The 20579-nt window shown below is 38.0% G+C and overlaps 3 protein-coding genes, 2 long non-coding RNA genes and 1 pseudogene across 5 annotated transcripts; 2 read left to right on the plus strand and 4 right to left on the minus strand.

Moving 5' to 3' along the window:
- Positions 1 to 1459: 1459 nt before the first annotated feature.
- Positions 1460 to 2500, minus strand: LOC122074375 (cytosolic sulfotransferase 5-like). The gene has a single exon (XM_042639200.1). It carries the CDS (start codon positions 2498 to 2500, stop codon positions 1460 to 1462), a length of 1041 nt encoding a protein of 346 aa, XP_042495134.1.
- Positions 2501 to 5455: 2955 nt separating this feature from the next.
- Positions 5456 to 6754, plus strand: LOC122074112. Its single transcript, XR_006138963.1, has 2 exons — positions 5456 to 6166; positions 6223 to 6754. It is a non-coding gene; the product is annotated as an uncharacterized LOC122074112 (long non-coding RNA).
- A 173-nt stretch (positions 6755 to 6927) lies between these two features.
- LOC122074376 (cytosolic sulfotransferase 5-like) lies at positions 6928 to 7965 on the minus strand. The gene has a single exon (XM_042639201.1). It carries the CDS (start codon positions 7963 to 7965, stop codon positions 6928 to 6930), a length of 1038 nt encoding a protein of 345 aa, XP_042495135.1.
- Positions 7966 to 11479: 3514 nt separating this feature from the next.
- On the minus strand, positions 11480 to 12819 carry LOC122074113 (annotated as a pseudogene).
- Positions 12820 to 15386: 2567 nt separating this feature from the next.
- Positions 15387 to 17834, minus strand: LOC122072851 (ervatamin-B-like). Its single transcript, XM_042637280.1, has 4 exons — positions 17449 to 17834; positions 16911 to 17167; positions 16671 to 16808; positions 15387 to 15813 (listed from the first exon to the last, which is right to left on the minus strand). Exons 1-4 carry the CDS (start codon positions 17801 to 17803, stop codon positions 15565 to 15567), a joined length of 999 nt encoding a protein of 332 aa, XP_042493214.1. The 5' UTR covers positions 17804 to 17834; the 3' UTR covers positions 15387 to 15564.
- Positions 17835 to 18200: 366 nt separating this feature from the next.
- On the plus strand, positions 18201 to 19297 carry LOC122072853. Its single transcript, XR_006138595.1, has 3 exons — positions 18201 to 18620; positions 18731 to 18797; positions 18875 to 19297. It is a non-coding gene; the product is annotated as an uncharacterized LOC122072853 (long non-coding RNA).
- Positions 19298 to 20579: the final 1282 nt, after the last annotated feature.

The following is a 20579-nucleotide window of genomic DNA, read 5'->3' on the forward strand; positions in this document are numbered from 1 at the left end:
TATTATTATTTTTATTATTATTATTATTATTATTATTATTATTATTATTATTATTATTATTATTATTATTATTATTATTATTTAACGAGAAGGAAAAAAATGTCAGAATTGTAAAATCATGGTACGACAAAACCTTATTCCGTCATTTTAATTTCATTATAGATACAAAAAAAAAGTGAACTAGGATAATTGTTCCTGAAACAAGTTCATCAAACACAATTATTTTTTGTTTTAAAACACAGAAACTGAAAATTCTGTACTTAACATGAAACATCGTTTCTGAAACTGAATGATTACCAAACGCAACCATAGAGTTTTGTGTGACCAAAACTAAACTAAAACGCATTGAAACCAGTAAAACACCGAACAACACTTAGAAATAAGAAGAATTAAGATTACTAGTGGGACCATTCCATTGTATGGTTTAAAAAAAAAAAGGATTAGTTGAAGAAGATAGCAGGTAGCTAGTTATTGTAAGCAGAGAATAACTTCTCTCCACTCAAATTTTTCCCCCTTATAACACACTCCCCTCGTGAACGGGACGATACCGTTACAATTTTTGATCCAGATTGGCCTAGATCGGATAATATCTATAGATATATTCCTGGTTTAAAAGAAAATTATTTATTACAATTTTACTCTTAAACCATACATGTGTAATGGGATTCAAAAGGTTAAGATTTGAGATCGATCAAGGATGACACCATTTTGATCCAATCAATACTGATCGCTTCGATCTGAGTTTTAGAATCACTTGCTTTTTCTCTCTCACACAACATGTAGAAACAACCCACAAGCCCCTATATCGGTATCTAGAATTTGGATCCATTGTTCATATATTCACTTAATCGTACATATAAACATCCAACACCTATCTCTTTTACTTTCAAATATATCTCTCTTCATCCTTACACTTACATAAAGTAAAACATGTATTGAATGTTCAGATGTACAATCATGTCATCGTATGTGCAGTGAATTCAAAATCTCGGGTATCCTTATCCATATCCGACCATGACTCTCCCTCACAAAGAAAATAGAGACAACACCACGTGCCCCATATCGGTATCCGTGCATGACAAGAGGACGATTTTTTTAATTTTTTTTTTCCTTCTTTGCTGTAACAAGACCTTTAATTTATCATGTGTTAAAAGTTGAAAATTTGGAAAAGGGCGATAAAGAAGAAGGCAGATCTTAAGATACAAAAACGTACAAAAGACATAATAAAACACAAATGATTATTTCATAATCATTTTTTTCATGTGTTTATTATTTATTTATTTTTTTTTTCTTTTCTTTAACATACAAACATAGCTGAGTTGAGGAACTGCCTGACTTCACCATTTTTTTAACCAAAAACATCTAAGTAAAGAACACAAGAAAAATATGGAACAAGGAAACCCACATACTAAAATGGAAAGCCTACTATAGAAAAACCAAGATACATGTGGTAAACAGTTTAGAGTGTCAACCCCGTACCATGCAATTTTTGCTTTGTGATGCAGTCAAGCTCCTCCATCATCTCAGGTGAGAGGTAATTTGCTGAATCCCCAACCTTACCTTGCCTGAAGTAGGCACTGTTAGGAAAACCAGTATGATCACTACTTCCCTTTTTATTCACTGCCAAATTGCTTAAATTCTCGAAACTGCAGAGCTTTATTATTTCATCAACCAATCCTTCCTTCTCTTCCATTGAGGAGAAGGGGCACCCTATAAACTCCGCAATCCTTTTTAAGTGAAGAGCTGGTTCAGCCATCATCTCGTCATACTTGAGGAATAGCACATTTTGAGGCCTCTCTAAGCTCTCTTTCCAATAACCCAACACATGACCCCAAAATGGCCCAGATGCAGACATCCCTTTGCAGAACAACTCAAAGACTTCTTCCAATTTCATAGGCTCCAAGGAAAGATCAGTCCTTATTTTGTTGAGAAAATGCCACCAAGACACTAGGTTATCCTTGGTGTTCCTACAAATATAAATAATGCGGGAGCCTGAAAGTGCTACAGATTGTGGTAGTGATGTGTAAGGCATGTGTGTGCCAAACAGTCTAGGTGATGGAAGCATATCGAGGTTAGGAATTTGGTTACCATTGAAGTTATCATTATATAGCCTTATCTCTAGCATTGGCACGAGATCATGCGAGTTGAATGCGAGCAAAGGGTGCTGCTGCTGAGCTGAAGGAGGATGAGTTTCACGATTGATGACAGCAAAGGCTAGAGATTTCAGCCAAGTTGTGCCACATTTGGGGAAGCTAGCAAGAAGAATGTCACTGGGCCATGCTTTGAAATGATCTTGAACTGCCAATGGCCCAACACCAACAATTCCAGGGCAGTACCAGAAGCCTTCGTACTGGTAGATCAGTTTATCTGCCCAACCTTTTGTTGTGGGAAGTGTAGTTGCAACAATTTCCCTGTATCTGTTGTAGATTTTCTCATCTTCTTCCTCTTCTTCTCTGCTTTTGGGCACAAAAGATACTTTGTAAGGAATGTTTTTGGCCATGAGTGAAAGTAAGAAGATTGGTAGAGTTGGGGGAAAACACTAATGAGATGTGAAAGAAGTTTCCAGCCTTGGTGAGCTTTATTGTATTTTTGGATAAGGGTATGGGTAGGTTCAACCGTTCAACATGTGCTGTCTACCTTTCAGCTTTTGGCCAATTAATGATATGCTACCCAACCCAGAATCTCAAGAAATGGATAAATTATTGGTTATCTAAGTCCCAAATTGGATAGCGGATTTTAAAAGGGTTTCCCAAATTGGATAGCGGATTTTAAATGGGTTTCCCAAATTGGAAAGCGGATTTTATATGGGTTTCCCAAATTGGATTTTTTTTAACAAAGTTACTTGAGACAAACATGCTTATCATGTGGAAATATGGAAAATAGTGTCTACCTTAACTATCCTATCCCTTGGTCCGTACCTAAGGACAGAAGCTTATCAACTCTCGTGAAGTTCAGCGAATAGTTATAAAAGTTAGAACTATAACAGTCAAGGGGCAAAGTTTTATGTCTGAGAGCTCCAGTGCAATAGACACATGATGTAAAATGACCATCGTACCTCTATGTAATGTGTGCAAAGGTCTTTTACAATTAGAAAACACTTGTCTAATAATTAAAATTGGCATAATATCTTTTTGTGGGGGGAGTACAGTCTCTACCACAGAGCATAGCCTCTACCACAGTCTATCTCTCTCATCCCCTATGTGAAATGACCAATATGAACAGAGGAGAGAGACAGACTATGGGGGTGCTGGTGGAGGCTACGCTCCCCCATAGAGAATACTTTCCCATTAAAATCTTTCACCCATGAGAAGCTCGAAGCTCAAATGTCTGCATAGAGTGGCTTCTCGGGATCCTTTAACTTTTGTAAAATAGATTTTAAACATTATAATAGTATTGGTTGTGAATTTTTGAAGTTGAAAAGCCTTCTCAGAAGCTTGCTCAAGCATCTATTAAGGTATGATTTGATATGATTTTTGTAACTCATTTTAGTGAAATAGAAATTTTGAAATAGCTGAGGAGATTGTTTTTAAACTTGAAATTGCTATTAATTTCACTAGTACTATTTATTGAGCACATAGTTAATTTGATAGGTATAACAATAATTTTATTATAAAAGTAAAACACAACATTTCTTCTCGTAATGGATAATATTGAAGAAAAACCAATGGGGTTGGTAGCTTATTAGTGAAAATGCCCTTAATCCATCACTGCTCGAGTAAGATAGTTGTGGGTTGAGTCTTGACATGCCCACTATCGTCCATTGATCATGTGAAAATGCTACTTATCATATGACGATTTGTCTTGAGAGTGATGATCATTACCATGATGCATCCTTTTTTCATTACAAAAAAAAATAGAAAAGACCATCCCATGTGGATCATTAGCTACCGAGCAACCGTTCTTTTCACCTGTGTCAAGATAAGGATGAGTCTTCCGCAAACAAACAAAAAAAAAAAAGGATAAGACCAAGTGGTACCAGTGACTTACATAGAAATTTGAAAGGCTGGATGATATTGAAGAAGACCTGACCATCCCATGTGGATGATTGGGCTCATTAATGAAGAAAATAAAAATTAAATTTAAAAACAAGTGGTACCAGTGACTACATTGAAATTTGAAAGTGACCTCCCAACAAAAGGTCTCGTGTGGGCCTAATAATTAAAGGGTTGGAGAGAACCTTGTGGTAGTGTATTTGGGTGGGGTGGGGGCCGAAGGGTTTACTCCCACCCCACCCCACCCCACCCCACCCCACAAAATAGCAGTGGATGAATTATTGGATCGTACAATTGGATAAGGGGGAGTTTGGTTTAGTAAATCTTTGGGATGATATTCTTTAGAATAATAATTCTTAATTTTTAGAATTGTTTGGTTTCACTAGATTGACCCTCAAAAGTGAGCATCCTACTTCTCATGAATGACCATATTACAAAGGATGTGTTTAGAATCTAAGTTTACCTCAACATTTAAACTCAGATTTGAGCAACTTTTTTACCACATAATATAAAAAGAGAAAGCGGAAAGAAGTTCTCTACAGAAGCCAATATCTCAACCCGCAAGAAACATGTACTAGCCTCAAGGTAGGGGTGTCAATTCCTAAACCGAACCGATAAAACCGACCGGACCAAACTGATAACAACACGGACAGAACCGAACCGAAGCATTATTGGTTCGGTTTGGTTTGGAGTATTGCAACCCCAAAACCAAACCAAACCGCACCAAAAATCGGATGAACCTGAAACCGACTCAAAACCCAGACCGAAACTGAAACCAAACCGGTAACAAACCGAAACACTCCAAAATTCATTAAAAAAATCAAAATTTGCATAGTTTTGTATACATTTGTATGGAAAATCGAATCCAAACTGGACCAAAAACCAAAACCAACCCGGTTACAAATTGATTTAAGAAACCGAAGACAAACCGAAACCAAACTGGACCGAAACCAAAACCAAACCGAAACTGGAATTTTCTTATTGGTTCGGTTTCGGTTTCAGCTTTCCCACACAGAAACCGACTCAACCCTGACCAAAATCGAGCCAGACCGACCGATTGACACCCCTACCTCAAGGCAACCAAACGATTTTTCAGAAAGAAACATAATTAAGAAGAATGTCTATCAAAAGATTGACATTCATATCCGATATATACACCATTTGATTTACCGAACCAAACACCCCCTAAAAGTTTCTTCATAAATGAAGACAGCTACTAGCGAGGTGTATCAAAATAGGGAAAATGATAGGTATGCTAGCGTAGTACCTAGGAATTAGGAATGCTAGCGGAATTTTGATTGTAGGATTAGATCAACATGAATTGAACCGTTGAATGGAGAGAAGATAAACAAATTTTCAATGCACGGTTGCAACACCTTTACTCTCTCTCTCTCCTCACTAGAAAAAATCATTCATTCACCGGATCCAGTCGGATCCGGTGACCAGTGACTAGTGACCAGCTTATTCACATCGGAATCGGCACTGATCATTTGACCGCCTTACACCAATTCCCTCATTCCCTCCGATGAATGATCGATTTTTAACCCATTTTAATGGCATTATCATTCTTCTTCTTTGTCTTCCAAATCAGCCATAGAGCGAGAGACAAGAGCAGAGAAAGAGGGATCCAGAGAGTGAGAGGAACTGTTCTTCATCGTCTCCCCCTTTTTCGTTTGATTTTGTGGGTTATCTTCTCAACCCCTCTCCTACAGTTGATGAAATTCTAGTTTTCACAATGAGTATTTCTCTGTTTTTACCTACTTTGTCTTTTCTCCTTTCCTTTTTTTTCTTCAGATTCTTGCTTATCAAGATTGTATTTCTCTGTTTTTTTTTCTTCAGATTCTTGCTTACCAAGATTGTATCTCTCTGTTTTTACCCACTTTGTCTTTTCTCCTTTCCTTTTTTTTTCTTCAGGTTCTTGCTCTTAGACGAGAAATCTGTTGACGAACCAAAAATTTTGAAGATTTCTTTTATTTTTGTCAAAACCCATCTCGATTTTAACTTTTTTCTTTCTTTTACAATGGGTTTTCGGGGATTTGTCTCTTGGACCTGTGAAGATGATGATGACACAAGAAGAAGACACCGGTTTGGGGATCAACAGCAGCGGCGAGGACGATTTCAGTTCCTGCAAAGAAGACTAAGAAAGGAGGGAGTGGGATAGGTATGTAATTTTTGTCCAAGAAAGCTCAGAGGGAGGGGGAGAGAGAGAGAAACCGCAGCCGCTGCCGAGGTCGAAGAAAGCTCAGAGGGAGGGGGAGAGAGAGAGGAACCGCAGCCGCTGCCACTGCCGAGGTTGAAGAAAGCTCAGAGGGAGGGGAGAGAGAGAGGAACCGCAGCCGCTGCCGCAGCCGAAGCCGCTGCCGAGGTCGAAGAAAGCTCAAAGGGAGGGGGAGAGAGAGAGGAACAGTAAAAACCAGAAAAAAGAAGAAGAAGAAGAAGAAGAAGAAGAAGAGAACTGAGCTCAACTTGGTCGGGGGAGAGAGGGAGTAACAGAAAAAACCAAAAAAAAAAAAAAAAAAGAGAGTGCAGCCCTACCGGAGTCGGAGCTAGTGAGGAAAAGGGGAAGAAAAACCGTGGAGCAGCAATATTGAATAAGTTTTGTACGACAAAAATTACAAACGGATGAGATCTTTTATCTTTCATCTGATCACCATTATTCGCTGGCATACCTAATTACTAGGTATTGTGCTAGCATACCTATCCCTCTCCCATCAAAATAGTTGTATTTGAGGAACAGAAAATAGCAAAAAAGCAATTTTTGACACTCATATGTTCACACTCAAATATTCTCAGGTACCAAACCCGAATACAAGAGGCAATACAACAAACCAACCTTCTAACACAGGCAAGAAATATAAAAGGAAACCCACAAACCAAAATGAACAACCTCCAATAGAATTAAAAACCAATTAAGATACATACATTGATAATTAATCTAAAGCATCAAGCCAGAACCATGCAATTTTTCCTTTGTAATGTGGTCAAGCTGCTCCAACATCTCAGGTGAGAGGTAATTTGCCGAATCTCCAACTTTACCTTTCCTGAAGAAGGCATTGTTCGGAATACCAACATCACATATTCCAGTTTGATTCACTTCTAAGTTGCTTAAATTCTCGAAACTGCAGAGCTTTATTATTTGATCTACCACCCCTTCCTTGTCTTCCATTGAAGAGAAGGGGCACCCCATAAACTTTGCAATCCTTTTCAAGTGAAGAGCTGGTTCAATCACCAATTCATCATACTTGAGGAATAGCACACTTTGAGGCTTTTCTAAGCTTGCTTTCCAATAACCCAACACATGTTCCCAAAATGGCCCATATGAAGACGTCCCTTTGCAAAACATCTTGAAGGCTTCTTCCACTTTCATAGGCTCTAAGGAATTTTTCAATCTTAACTTATTAATAAAATGCCACCACGATACTAGATTATCCTTTGTGTTTCGGCAAATATATATAATTCTGGAACCTGAAAGTGCTATAGATTGTGGTAGTGATGTGTAAGGTATGTGTGTGCCAAACAGTCTAGGCGATGGAAGGATATCGAGGTTAGGAATTCGGTTGCCATTTAAATTGTTGTTATATAGCATCATCTCCATCACTGGAACAAGATCATGTGAGTTGAATTTGAGCAATGGGTGCTGCTGCAGGGCTGAAGGAGGATGAGATTTGCGATTCATGATAGAAAACGCTAGAGATTTCAGCCAAGTTGTGCCACACTTGGGGATGCTAGCAAGAAGAATGTCGCTGGGTCTAGCCTTGAAGTGATCTTGAAATGCCAATGGTCCAACACCAGCCATTTCAAAGCTGTACCAAAAGCCTTGGCACTGGTAGATCGGTACATCGAACCAACCTTCTGCTGTTGGAAATGTAGTTGCAACAATTTCACTGTATCTCTTGTAGTTTTTCTCATCTTCTTCCTTCTCTTCTTTGCTTTTGGGTACAAAACATATTTTGTAAGGAGGGTTTTGGGCCATGAGTGGATAATATATTAAAACGAAGAAAAACGAAACTCACCCACGAAGGTGAGTCGAAAGGGGGGACCCTAAATCACCGAAAATAAAATCAAAACAGGGACACATCAAAACGCAGTGGGGGGAGGGAGAGTTTTTTAGGCCAATGAGCTTAGGCCAGTGACGCTAGTCCGCTTGAAGAACTTTATAATATTTTTCGATGAGGGTGTGTGAAGCTCCTGCTCCCACGAAAAAGGATATTGGGGTAGATGGGTTCAAAAAACCATGTGCTTACCTACCCCATCGTGGGACTTTAGAAGCAGCACAGATATGATAACCCATTGTAATTCTTCAACCCCTACAAGTAATGGGGATAGCTTTGTGAACTAATGATATTTGAAGTACCTGTAAGTTGCAGACACCAGCTTAGCCTGGTGGCAAGCATTGCCGGCAGTCACTAGACTCACTACCCCAACTTGGTCGCCCCGGCCACCCTAGGCTGCCTGCTTTGTACGCCCATTTACTGGCATATGGGCCCTCGATGGGATGAGTCAAAAAGAAAGAAAGGCCCCTATAAATTGGCACTACCTTACGTAACTCATGAGCTGAGTTGGAGTGGTCGATATAAATTGCTTTTGCAGACGTTGGACTACATAATTGTTCACCTTAATTAGCTCACCTTTTATTTGGATAGAAAGTTAATTTTGACAAACATGGTACTTTATTTAGCAAATCTGCCCTTGGATGTTCGTTCCTCTATTAGTAGCTTCATGAGGGTCATGAATTTGATGTATGAATCTCTCCATTTGAGGATCCTATTACTGTTAAGTTTGTCTCGAATTCTTGTCTCATTTTGAAGATTGATCCACTCTGACATATTTTGATGATGATCTGAATGGGAGGTATGGTTTGATTGGATTGACCGCGACCCAATGGGTCAACCCACGACTTAGAGCATATAATGTACCATCATATTGTTAAGCAAGTCATTGTAATTTGGGGGTTTTCTTGCGAGCTAGGGTTTTAGGGCAAGTTTTCTCGCCGTTGCTTGGGTGTAATCTCTTTTCTGCATAGTGAAACATCTTCTTATTCGCCTGAGGGCGTAGCACACCACATTGGTGTATGAACCTCATTAAATCTCTGTATTGTGTAGTTCTATTGTCTAATTAATTAATTAATTAATTATTATTATTATTATTATTATTTTTTTTTTATGTTTGCTATAACAATTACTATTCCTTGAGCTAAGTCATTTGTATTGTCCCCAGTTATATCTAGAGTGAAATGGAATCTGACATTCTACCCAAAAAAAAATTTTGATTGGCATTTTTTTTTTTTGTGAAAATTGATTGGCATTTATTTTCATTGTATCTTGTACCAAAGCATATTTGGGTTGTAAGACCATTGGATCCGTACTAAAAGTCTTCGTTCTCACGAATGCTAGCTTAGCTTATTGGTGACAGTTTTGACTTGAAGTGCCGACGTCTAGGGAGGAGATTGTGGGATCAAACCCTGTCGTACGCATATTTTGTGAATGAATGTGTGTAAGAGTAGGTGGCCATGCATGGGCCCTACTAACGCCCAATATGTTGGCCATTGGATAGTGGGGGTCAATAGGATAGTTGATAAAAAAAAAAAAGACATTCATTATCACTCTATGGTAACTATTTGTATTGAATGATGCTGATCTACTTAAGAATCATCACCTGGCATGCAACCTATGATAGAGAATACTAAAGTTTATTGTACTTTTTAATAGTTAATTATTTTTTTCCTAAAAAACAAACTTGCCTACTCGTGCGGTCCCTATGAAATTATTACTCCATCAACCTTTATGAAATAAAAAATCTCATTCATATTCCTATCTTTGCACGCCCTTATTCGCCCCGTGATGATGCAAGTGACAAACAACCAGACGACGATCCCTTATCAAAACACTATTGAACAACAGCTTCAATGAAACGTGAAATTTATTAATAAATAACCATTCTGTCTTATCCAAAGCCAATCAAAAGAAAAGTAAAACGCCAGCTTAGCCCGGTGGTAAGCACTGCCGGCAGTCACTAGACTCACTACCTCCACTTGGTCGCCCCGGCCACCCTAGGCTGCCTGCTTTGTACACCCATCCACCGGCATATGGGCCCTCGATGGGATGAGTCAGAAAGAAAGAAAGGCCCCTATAAGTTGACACCACCTTAGGTAACTCATGAGCTGAGTTGGAGTGGTCGATATAAATTGCTTTTTGCAGACGTTGGACTACATAACTGTTCACCTTAATTAGCTCACCTTTTATTTGGATAGAAGGTTAATTTTGACAAACATGGTACTTTATTTAGCAAATCTGCCCACGGATGTTCGTTCCTCTATTAGTAGCTTCATGTAGGTCATGAATTTGATGTATGAATCTCTTCATTTGAGGATCTTATTACTGTTAAGTTTGTCTCGAATTCTTGACTCATTTTGAAGATTGACCCACTCTGACATATTTTGGTGATGATCTGAATGGGAGGTATGGTTCGACTGGATTGACCGCGACCCGATGGATCAACCCACAACTTAGAGCATATAATGTACCATCATATTGTTAAACAGGTCATTGTAATTTGGGGGTTTTCTTTCAAGCTAGGGTTTCAGGGCGAATTTTCTCACCGCTGCTTGGGTGTAATCTCTTTTCTGTATAGTGAAACACCTTCTTCTTCACCTGAGGACGTAGCACACTATATTGGTGTGTGAACCTCATTAAATCTCTGTATTGTGCAGATCAATTGTCTATTTATTTATTTATTTTGTGTGTGTTTGCTGTAACAATTACTATTCCTTGAACTAAGTCATTTGTATTGTCCCTAGTCATATCTAGAATGAAATGGAATCTGACATTCTACCCAAAAAAAAAAAAATTTGATTGGCATTTTTTTTTTTTTTGTGAAAATTGATTGGCATTTATTTTCATTGTGTCTTGTACCAAAGTATATCTGGGTTGTAAGACCATTGGATCCGTACTAAAAGTCTTCGTTCTCACGAATGCTAGCTTAGCTTATTGGTGGCAACTTTGATTTGAAGAGCCGACGTCCAAGGGAAGAGATTATGGGATCAAACCCTGTCGTATGCATGTTAAGAGTAGGTGGCCGTGCATGAGCCCTACTAGTGCCCAGTATGTTGGCCATTGGCTAGCGGCGGTCAATAGGATAATAGATAAAAAAAAATAGACCTTCATTATCACTCTGTGGTAACTATTTGCATTGAATGATGCTGGTCTACTTAAGCATCATCACTTAGCATGCAACCTAGGATAGAGAATACTAAAGTTTACTGTACTTTCTAATAGTTAATTATTTTTTTGTCCTAACAAAAAAAGAAAGAAAAAGAAGAAGCTGCCAACTCTTGTGGTCCCTGTGAAATTATTGCTCCACCCTTATGAAATCAAAAAATCTCATTCACATTGATATAATTGTATGCTCTCATTAGCCTGTACTCATGCAAATGCCAAACGATCAGACAACGATCTCTTGTCAAAAAATTATTAAACAATGGCTTCAATGAAACGTGAAATTTATTAATAAATAACCATTCTGTCTTATCCCAGAGCCAATCAAAAGAAAACTAGAACAGAACACTCAGGTAATCAAAATACTAAACCATAATACAAGGCCAAAACCTATAGCGAACCTGTCTCCTAACACAAGAAATACGGAAGCAAACCAAAAATAGAGAAACCAAGATACACGGTAATTAATTTAGAGTGTCAATCCCGAACCATGAAATTTTTGCTTTGTGATCCGATCAAGCTGCTCTAACATCTCAGATGTGAGATAATTTGCCGAATCTCCAACTTTACCTTGCCTGAAGAAGGCATTGTTTGGAATACCAAAATCACATGTTCCAGTTTTATTCACTTCCAAGTTGCTTAAATTCTAAAAACTGCAAAGCTTTATAATTTGATCAACCACCCCTTCCTTCTCTTCCATCAAAGAGAAGGAACATCCTATAAACTCTGCAATCCTTTTTAAGTGAAGAGCTGGTTCAGCCACCATTTCTCCATACTTTAAAAATAGCACATATTGAGCCTTTCTAAGCTTGCTTTCCAATAACCCAACACATGTTCCCAGAATGGCCCAAGTGAAGACTTCCCTTTGCAAAACATCTCAAATGCTTCTTCCAGTTTTATAGGCTCTATGGAGTTGTTCGATCTTATCTTGTTGATAAAATGCCACCAGGATATTAGATTATCCTTTGTGTTCCGGCAAATATAAACAATCCGGGATCCTGAAAGTGTTACAGATTGTGGTAGTGATGTATAAGGCATGTGTGTGCCAAACAGTCGCGGCGATGGAAGGATATCGAGGTTAGGAATTCGGTTACCATTCAAGTTGTTGTTATATAGCATCCACTCCATCCCTGGCACGAGATCATGTGAGTTGAATATGTGTAAAAGGTGCTGCTGGTGCTGCTGCTGCTGCTGCTGCTGAGCTGAAGGAGGATAAGATTTGCGATTCATGACAGAAAAGGCTAAGGATTTCAGCCAAGTTGTGCCGCACTTGGGGATGCTAGCAAGAAGAGTGTCACTGGGTCTTGCCTTGAAGTGTTCTTGAAGTGCCAATGGTCCAACACCATGCACACCAGAGTCGTACCAAAAGCCTTGGTACTGGTACATTGGTTTACCTGACCAACCTTTTGTTGTGGGAAGTGTAGTGGCAACGATTTCCTTGCATCTCTTGTAGATTTTCTCATCTTCTTCCTCTTCTTCTCTGCTTTTGAGTACAAAACATATTTTGTAAGGAGGTTTTTGGGCCATGAGTGAAACGGTGGTAATAAGCATATGTCTAACTCAGTGAGATAGCTAAGCCAGCCTGTTGAGAGCTTTTATAAACCAATCCAGTCCACTAGGGGAAAAAATAAAATAAAATTCCAGTCCACTTAGAGAAATAATGGCATGTGAAAAATGATGAGAGAAAAATATTCCAACAACTCCCACCCAGAGCAGAACAACAATTATGCCAATAATTTGAGGTATGGTGGGGCCAATTTTTGCATTGGGTGATGTCTTATCAGACTCATTTATCTATCGCGAATCAATGTTTGTTTTATTAGTCAGCAATATGTCTTATACGAGGTGGGTTTGGAATTCAAAGAGGGTTTTTGCTTTCATCCAAGTAGGACTATGCATCATGCACACCATGCAAACTTTTTTTCATAAATAAATGAAAATGAAATTTACTAGATTGACGAAAGAAATGCCTAGACACTATGGGCGCTAAATGATTATGCTACCCTCCACCCCTATGTGTACTAAGATACTCTCACTTATGCTCTCATTGACTTACACATTTGATGTTTCCTTCATCTGATCGATAGAGTTCTTTCGCCCATAAATATAATTGAAAGAGACATAATGACAACAAATTAGATCCTGAAGTAGCGAAAATCTCATGCACTTTTTTTTTTTCTATGACAAAAAGCCAATGATGCACAGCTTGCCCCCGAAAATGGGTTTTGGATGTTTTTTGTTATGTCTACTCCACTTATTAGTCAATACCAGATCCCTAATAACAGACTTAATTTTTTCCCTTTGCTACTTATATTTCCAATATTACATGACAACAAACATCTTATATATGTAAACAATAAAAAACGTTAATAAATATGTAGTAGTTATAAGATGTTATCCAAAATCAAATTGACACCCAGGATTTTACGATGGGTAGGAGTATACAGCCTTACATATTACTCCCACTCAATTAATTTAATATTATATGTTAGCAGGTATCACATAGTGGTGATCATCGATAAGCCACCTCAATGTGGTCCTTGAAGTACCCCTAACTTTTAGAGACCCCAATGTTGGCATATGCCAGTAGTAATGTTGTACTGAAGCCACCAAACATGCAGCGCACAACTGTCCTTTTCTTTACTAAAATCATCATGGTTTATTAATATATCAAAATGACAAGGGGGGAGGGGGATTACAAAGAGGTAAAACCCACAAAAAGAAAACCTCCTTCCTCCTCTTCCATTGATCGAGGAGAAGCTTGGAGACCTTTATTGTGCGAAACTGCTGCTCCTATGAAAAACATATACTAAACCCTTCAACCAAACATGCGCGATCTGCCTTTTCAGTTTGCCTAACCAAGAATCCTAAAGGTGGATTCTATCCCAAAACGAAGAAAAAAAAAATCCTAAAAGTGGACAAAATATTAGATTTTATTGAAAAAATATTATTAAATTAACTAAAGTAGTATGGGTTTGATTTTACTTTAACCAATTTACCTGAGACAAACATGCTTATCATGTGGAAATATGGAAAACAGTGTCCGCTCTACCCTAGCCCTTAGTCTAGTCCTTTGTCTATCTAAGGGCATATTTGGATTAGCCTAATGAGCTTCTGGGACTGGGCTTTGAGATGCTAGCTTATCAACTTTACTAACGTTCGGCCATTAGAAGTATAATAACAAAAATCATTTTTTTTTAAATTAAAATAATTCACCAACATGGTTTCAAGTATTGAAATTGAATCGATTGAATCGATCATATTGTATTGATATCAACCGAAACTGATACCAATGCATGATCGTCCGGAGATGGATATTGATACGTTCAAGGTGTCAGATGTTGATCCAAATTGATCAATCCAACTCGATCCATTTAAAAAATATGATTTTTTAACAATTTATCATGGGAATGGTAATATTACCGAAGATGAGCGGTCGCCGATTTGACAGAATCTTCAAGGATTCTTCTATTGATTATGGAGATTGCCATCTCGGGTACTTTTGGATTCGTCCATTATCTATTTTGGTATGTCTTTGCTAGCAAGCTTGGAAAATTTAAGATAATATATAGAGATTCTTAAATTATGAAAATAGCAATATTTCCATCTCATGCTTGTAGAAGGCGATCTTAGCTTGGTAGCGATTATAGAGAGTGCTAATTAAAGAATATTTTCATATCTTTAATTTTCTTTTTTAGTACAGAGTAAAGATTGACTTGAAGAGCAAGCTAGAAGGGCTAAGTATGGAGCAGCCTTAGAAGATGATTTTTATTGCTTTCTCTATTTTTTTATTAAGCTATTTTTAGGAATAAATTGTGTACCGAGGATGCTACCTTAGTAAAGACTAAAGATTACCTTGTTGAAGTTTATTTTCTTTATAAATTATCAATTTTTCTAATATATAGGCTTTATCACTTAATCTCAAGAGAGTCATTACATTCTATGCAAGAACTATGCGATTAAGCAATGATCTCTTGACCTTAAATTAATTTTTAAACTCATTTTGTGCATGGTCCCAACATGACAAAAGAATTAGTGGTGTGATTAGATAAAAAATTAAATTTGAGATTGACAATGTATTTTCATTGTTGATGTGATTTTTATTTTTTATTTTTCTTAAACCAAAGAAAGAAAATAGTAAATAAAGCTAGGAGCTCCTGCACAAAAAATAAAAAGACAATTTCATCACAACCAGATTTATTTATTAATTTAGCACGTATGCCGTCTGATTAGAAGAAACATACACTACATATACGTACAAGGATATTTATTCATATAATACAATATCACGTAATGATGCATGCATGCATTCCTTAGAGTAGTAGTAGTAGGTCTTCGAGTACGTGGATAGAGAAGATTCATTGGGCACTTGCAAGAGGAACATATGGTGGTGAGTGAAATTTGATGGGAAACCAAGGTTTTGTGGCTATGCCACATAGTCCAGCTTGGTTTGGGATATTACGCTCCATTTTAATGTAACCATTTTCACCCCATTGTGTTCCATACGAGTTCTTCACCAACCAGTAGTCAGTTCCATTTTGAGTACCATAGCCCACAATAGTCACTGCATGACTTTGGGTCCCGCACGGTCCTTTAAATATTGCATTCTGGATTACATACAGTTGAGTGGAATAATTAAACAATCTCATTAATTAGTGTTTGAAATCAATTATTTCTCATAATTAAAAAGAATTCTCTTTATTTATCTATTTATTTATTTATTCTTAAACAAGAGGATCTTGTCATTCTAACATAGGGGTGTCAATCGGTCGGCCAAATTAGTCTCTATCAGGCCTAGCGGGCCTATACTCTTGGACTGTGACCTACCTATTTAAGGAATGAGTCTGTATCATGTTACGCTTGGTCGGATTTCGAGCTTTAATCGGACTTCTCCTAATCGGATTTTAAACAAAGTAATATACCAATAAAGTATTAAACAGGCCTTAAACAGTCTTTAATTGTCTTAGATTTAAGATAATTTAATATATTTTATTATATCATCAATAATTTAGAACATATATTATACTTAATTATATTTAATAATTGATAAAAATATCAATAAATACTTTATTCTATCAAAAAAAAAAAAAATCAAAATATACAGTCAAGCTAAATGTGTCCAACCAAGTCAGGCTTGTTAATGGGACGGGACAACAGGCGCATGCTAGGCTTAGCCCTTGCACCACGTACTCTTTGTTTATAAACAGGTCAAGCCTAAACCTGACATATTTAATTATTGATGCAAACCTGGTCAATCTTTAAACGATCGAGTCTCGTCAGTCAGATTGATGCGGAAGTGCCTAGGATTGACACCCCTAGTCTAGCGTTTCTACAACTAGACACTGGTGGTAGATTATTAAAATACCTAGCACCCGCGGGTTTTTATTTTTTATTTTTTTATTTTATTTTTGGTACTTCAGATTTAGATTTAGATTTAGATTTAGATGGTATTACTATTACATACCCCTGTGTAGTTTATGAAATCTGCGCCAATATCAATGGTCACGGATATAGGTTGGCGAGCAACAGCTTTCTTCAAGGCAGTCTCGTCATTTGGATCTACGCACCACGTGGCATCAATTGTTACCAAAGGATTAACCACCTGCATAAAAATGATAATACATCATCCCCTAATTATTATCATACAAAAAATAAATAAATTAAATAGAGGGGCAAAAAAGGGCATCTAAAATAATTGAGGTACCAAATGGTAAAGACAAGTCCGATTGTAGTTGTTGGTACAGTCCGAAGTCGCGTCTCTGTAGGGATAGTTATCCTGTGTGGTTATCCCATTCATTTCGAGGATTCTGGCAAATGCAGTAATATAGCTCCCTCCACAGCAAGCTTTGCTGCTTTTGTCGCAATCCACTAGCTGTTGCGCTGAAAGGTTCAGCAGGTGATTCGTCACGATTTGGTTTATGCCCTCAACGGCAGCGACTGCCGAGAAAGCCCACCCACTTTCTGTAACAATTAATTCATGAAGAAACAAATATATGAATATTAATTTCATTTTTATCTGACAATCTGGAATGTGATTTCATATAATCATACATATAATAATTATAAGGATTATGTTAGGCCATGACAAGTTAACCCTGTCGGCTTGCATTCTCCCACACTCAGACCCAAACACGTGGGTGGGGTGGGCTGGCTGTCAGGGGCAGTGACGTCTTTTCACAGCCCACCACATATATGTGTGTGACATGGAAAACGCAACCGGACATGGGAAAGATACTACTTACCACATGTGCCTTGGTCCTTGACACTGGTGACGGCCCCGCTCTTCGTCCAATTGACAGAGTCAGGAAGGCCGTACTCTGCCTTGGCTTTGAACATATTGTTCAGCATTTGCCCCACTGAGGGCGAGGGCGAGGGCGAGGGTGAGGGTGAGGGCGAGGGCGAGGGCGAAGGCGAAGGCGAAGGCGAAGGCGAGGGCGAAGGCGAGGGTGAGGGCGAAGGCGAGGGTGAGGGCAAGGGCGAAGGGGATGGTGAGGGGGTGACAAATTCGTCGAAGTTGAAACAGATCTGGGCTAACCCAGGAACAACTAGAGGCAGTAGTGAGAGAGAAACAAAAACAGCAACCATTCCCATATCCATTACTGCTTTGATGCTTTAGTGTGGAACTTAGACCTCTCCGCTGCCTCCTTATATAGAGGACGAGGAGCTAGGGTTGGAACAAATTGGAGGAACATTATTGGAGGAACAGATTGATGATGTGAATAAGAATAAGTACGAAAGAGGGAGAATTTTCAAACTTGATGAATTATTGGGAGATAGATAACAACAGCTTGCATGCAAACAACGTGGTGCCAATGCATGGGAAACATTTGTTCAAGTAGAAAGTAGGCATATGGCCCTATCATGGACCTCCCACTGATTGCCTCCCACCACGTTACATGTCATGACCCTTCAAAAGTGTGTAAGAAACATTATAATTCTCAATCCACAAGATTGAGATTGTAATGATTGATGATGTGTACAAGAATAAGTACGAAAGAGGGAGATTTTTCAAACTTGATGAATTATTGGAGGAGAAACTAATGTTGGGAGATAGATAGCAACAGTTGTTAAGTATAGTTGGTGAGTTATGATATGTAAAAAATTCACGCTCACCATTAGGTCTCAAGTTTGAGTCTCTTGTTGTTATCTACTCTCTCCCTACCTATCCAGAAGAATGTCACTGGGTCTAGCCTTGAAGTTTTCCACCGCAAATTTTCCATCGTAAATTGGGGGTGGATAATTAAATGTCCCTAAATAAAAAATCCGAGACCCCTTCCCGCTCACGCTCAAATCTCAAACAATTTGATGAGTTTTGAGAAATTGTTCCCGATCAAAACGATAGATTGCTTCTTCTCCCTTCTCTTTGTGTAGAGAGAGAGGAAAAGCATTTCCGCCCTGGCTCTGAAGACAGCAGGTATGCCTTTTTCATCTTTTTCTTCTTCTTCTACTCTCTTCCATCTTCTTCATCATCGGTTTCCCCTTTTTTGTTTTGTTTTTGCTTTTGTTTTCTTTTTTTTAAAGCAGAAAACCCTGCTCTTCGTGCATAGAGAGAAGAGACCAGATCCGCCTCCGCCCTTGGTTCTGAACACAGGTATGTCTCTTTCTTCTTCTGTTACTATTCTCTTCCATCTACATCCTCAGTTCACTGATTTTATTTTTTTAAGGCAGAAAACCCTGCTCTTCGTGCATAGATAGAAGAGACCAGATCCACCTCCGCCCTGGTTTTGAACACATGTATGTCTCTTTCTTCTTCTGCTACTATCTCTTCCATCTAAATCCTCGGTTCCATTTTTTTTTTTGTAGAAAACCATGCTATTTGCCACCGGGAGGAGCTACTCCTCCGCCCAAATCGTTACTTTGTGGGCTTTCTTCACCAAAATTTCTGGTACCTGTTCTCTGTTTCTCCTGATTTGATGCTTTCATGCTATATAGGGTTTTAAGGATCCTCCAAGTGTTGGTTGGGTTTGTAATGGACTAGCTATACTGGGGGATTAATGGCAACGGACTTCGCCACATTGGGTGGAACTTCATCATAGATTTTTGAGTTTCCGATAGTGTTTATGTGAGAGTAACCGATGACGATTCTGGATTGGTTGTGGTTGGATCACTAAATTCATAGCTAGGGTGGGATTTAAAGCTAATATATTTGATTTTCTTTTTTTCCATTTGTATTTTCCAATTGTAGATCAGAGTGATGTAGACAATGAGGGCAAACGTCTAATCTAACTCTCAATGTGCTTTCATATTTTGGTGGAAACTCTTGTAATGTAGGCTTGATTCTCGGATGCAATGTTAGTTGTTATGTATCATCTCAGAAATTTAAATTATTATTATTATTTTTTATTATTGGGTTGGGGGGGGGGTTGAGGGTGATCTCTAGGCTTACTGGTCTGCACTATATTAAAAAATTATTCTATCTAGTTTAGTCTCAACCTACATCCACAACAGAGTCTAATGTCTTTACTGCCTTGTTTAATTGTCTGATTTATACTGAATTGGGCACTCTTTCATTGCCTTGTTTAATTGTCTTTTGTTGAAGATAAAAATGAATCCTTATATTTAACATATGTTTGCCACACAGACACTCCATCTGGGTGAAATGTGCAGTGTCAGACACCATTATTGGACATATATATCAAACTTTTGACATCATTACTAGACATTGTTTTTTGGCCATATTTGTAAACCAATTATTGTATTTCTTCTTTTTCTTTTCCCTACTTAGTTTCTTCCATTAGATTCTTTTTCTTTTCCCTGTCTAGTTTCTTCCATTAGAATAACTGTTGGGATATTACCAGATTACCCAAAATTGGGTTTCAAAAGCAAGATTAAGTTCTTTCCTTAATGCTGCTTTGATTCAATTTCAAACCCCTTTGCAAAAATGATATTTTTTCCATCTCTCTTTTACACTGCTGTTTGATATCTGATCTTGTTTCTTATCCCTTCTCACATAAATTCTGTTTCTTGTATTGCCTTGCATGCTACATGACATTATGGTGGTGGTGTTGTGAGGTCAGTTACACTAAACTTATGAACTGTATTTTGATATTGCAAGTTCTAATCTTGGTATCCCTACAATACAGTATTGTAGGGATACCAAGTGTATTGTAGGGATACCAAGATTAGAACTTGCAATATTTATATTCATTTCCAAGTCAAAATAGAACACTGGCATATGTTTCCTACGAGTTAAAAGAGAGGGTTTCTTGAGAGTTTTGTAGGGATATCTTAAACTCTCTGGGCATCCAATCATGAATTTGTAGACGCAATGGCTTTTAAGATATAGCTTCAACTTGCTCCTTTATAGGGGAAATAAGTGTGAGATTAGGGGGAGAACTTAGGCTTAACCATTGTGGTTTCTTACGTTGTCTAC

This window comes from Macadamia integrifolia, chromosome 3, assembly GCF_013358625.1.
Source record: "Macadamia integrifolia cultivar HAES 741 chromosome 3, SCU_Mint_v3, whole genome shotgun sequence".
NCBI classification, from domain to species: Eukaryota; Viridiplantae; Streptophyta; class Magnoliopsida; order Proteales; family Proteaceae; genus Macadamia; species Macadamia integrifolia.

What these genes read in the sequence shown, in the direction of transcription:
- LOC122074375 (XM_042639200.1), bottom strand. Translation starts at nt 2,500, where the DNA reads ATGGCCAAAAACATTCCTTACAAAGTATCTTTTGTGCCCAAAAGCAGA.
- LOC122074376 (XM_042639201.1), bottom strand. Translation starts at nt 7,965, where the DNA reads ATGGCCCAAAACCCTCCTTACAAAATATGTTTTGTACCCAAAAGCAAA.
- LOC122072851 (XM_042637280.1), bottom strand. Translation starts at nt 17,803, where the DNA reads ATGGATATGGGAATGGTTGCTGTTTTTGTTTCTCTCTCACTACTGCCT. An exon ending in CAAGGACCAAGGCACATGTG is followed by an intron (nt 17,168 to 17,448) that starts GTAAGTAGTATC and finishes TAATTGTTACAG; the next exon opens with AAAGTGGGTGGGCTTTCTCG. An exon ending in GGACTTGTCTTTACCATTTG is followed by an intron (nt 16,809 to 16,910) that starts GTACCTCAATTA and finishes ATTTTTATGCAG; the next exon opens with GTGGTTAATCCTTTGGTAAC.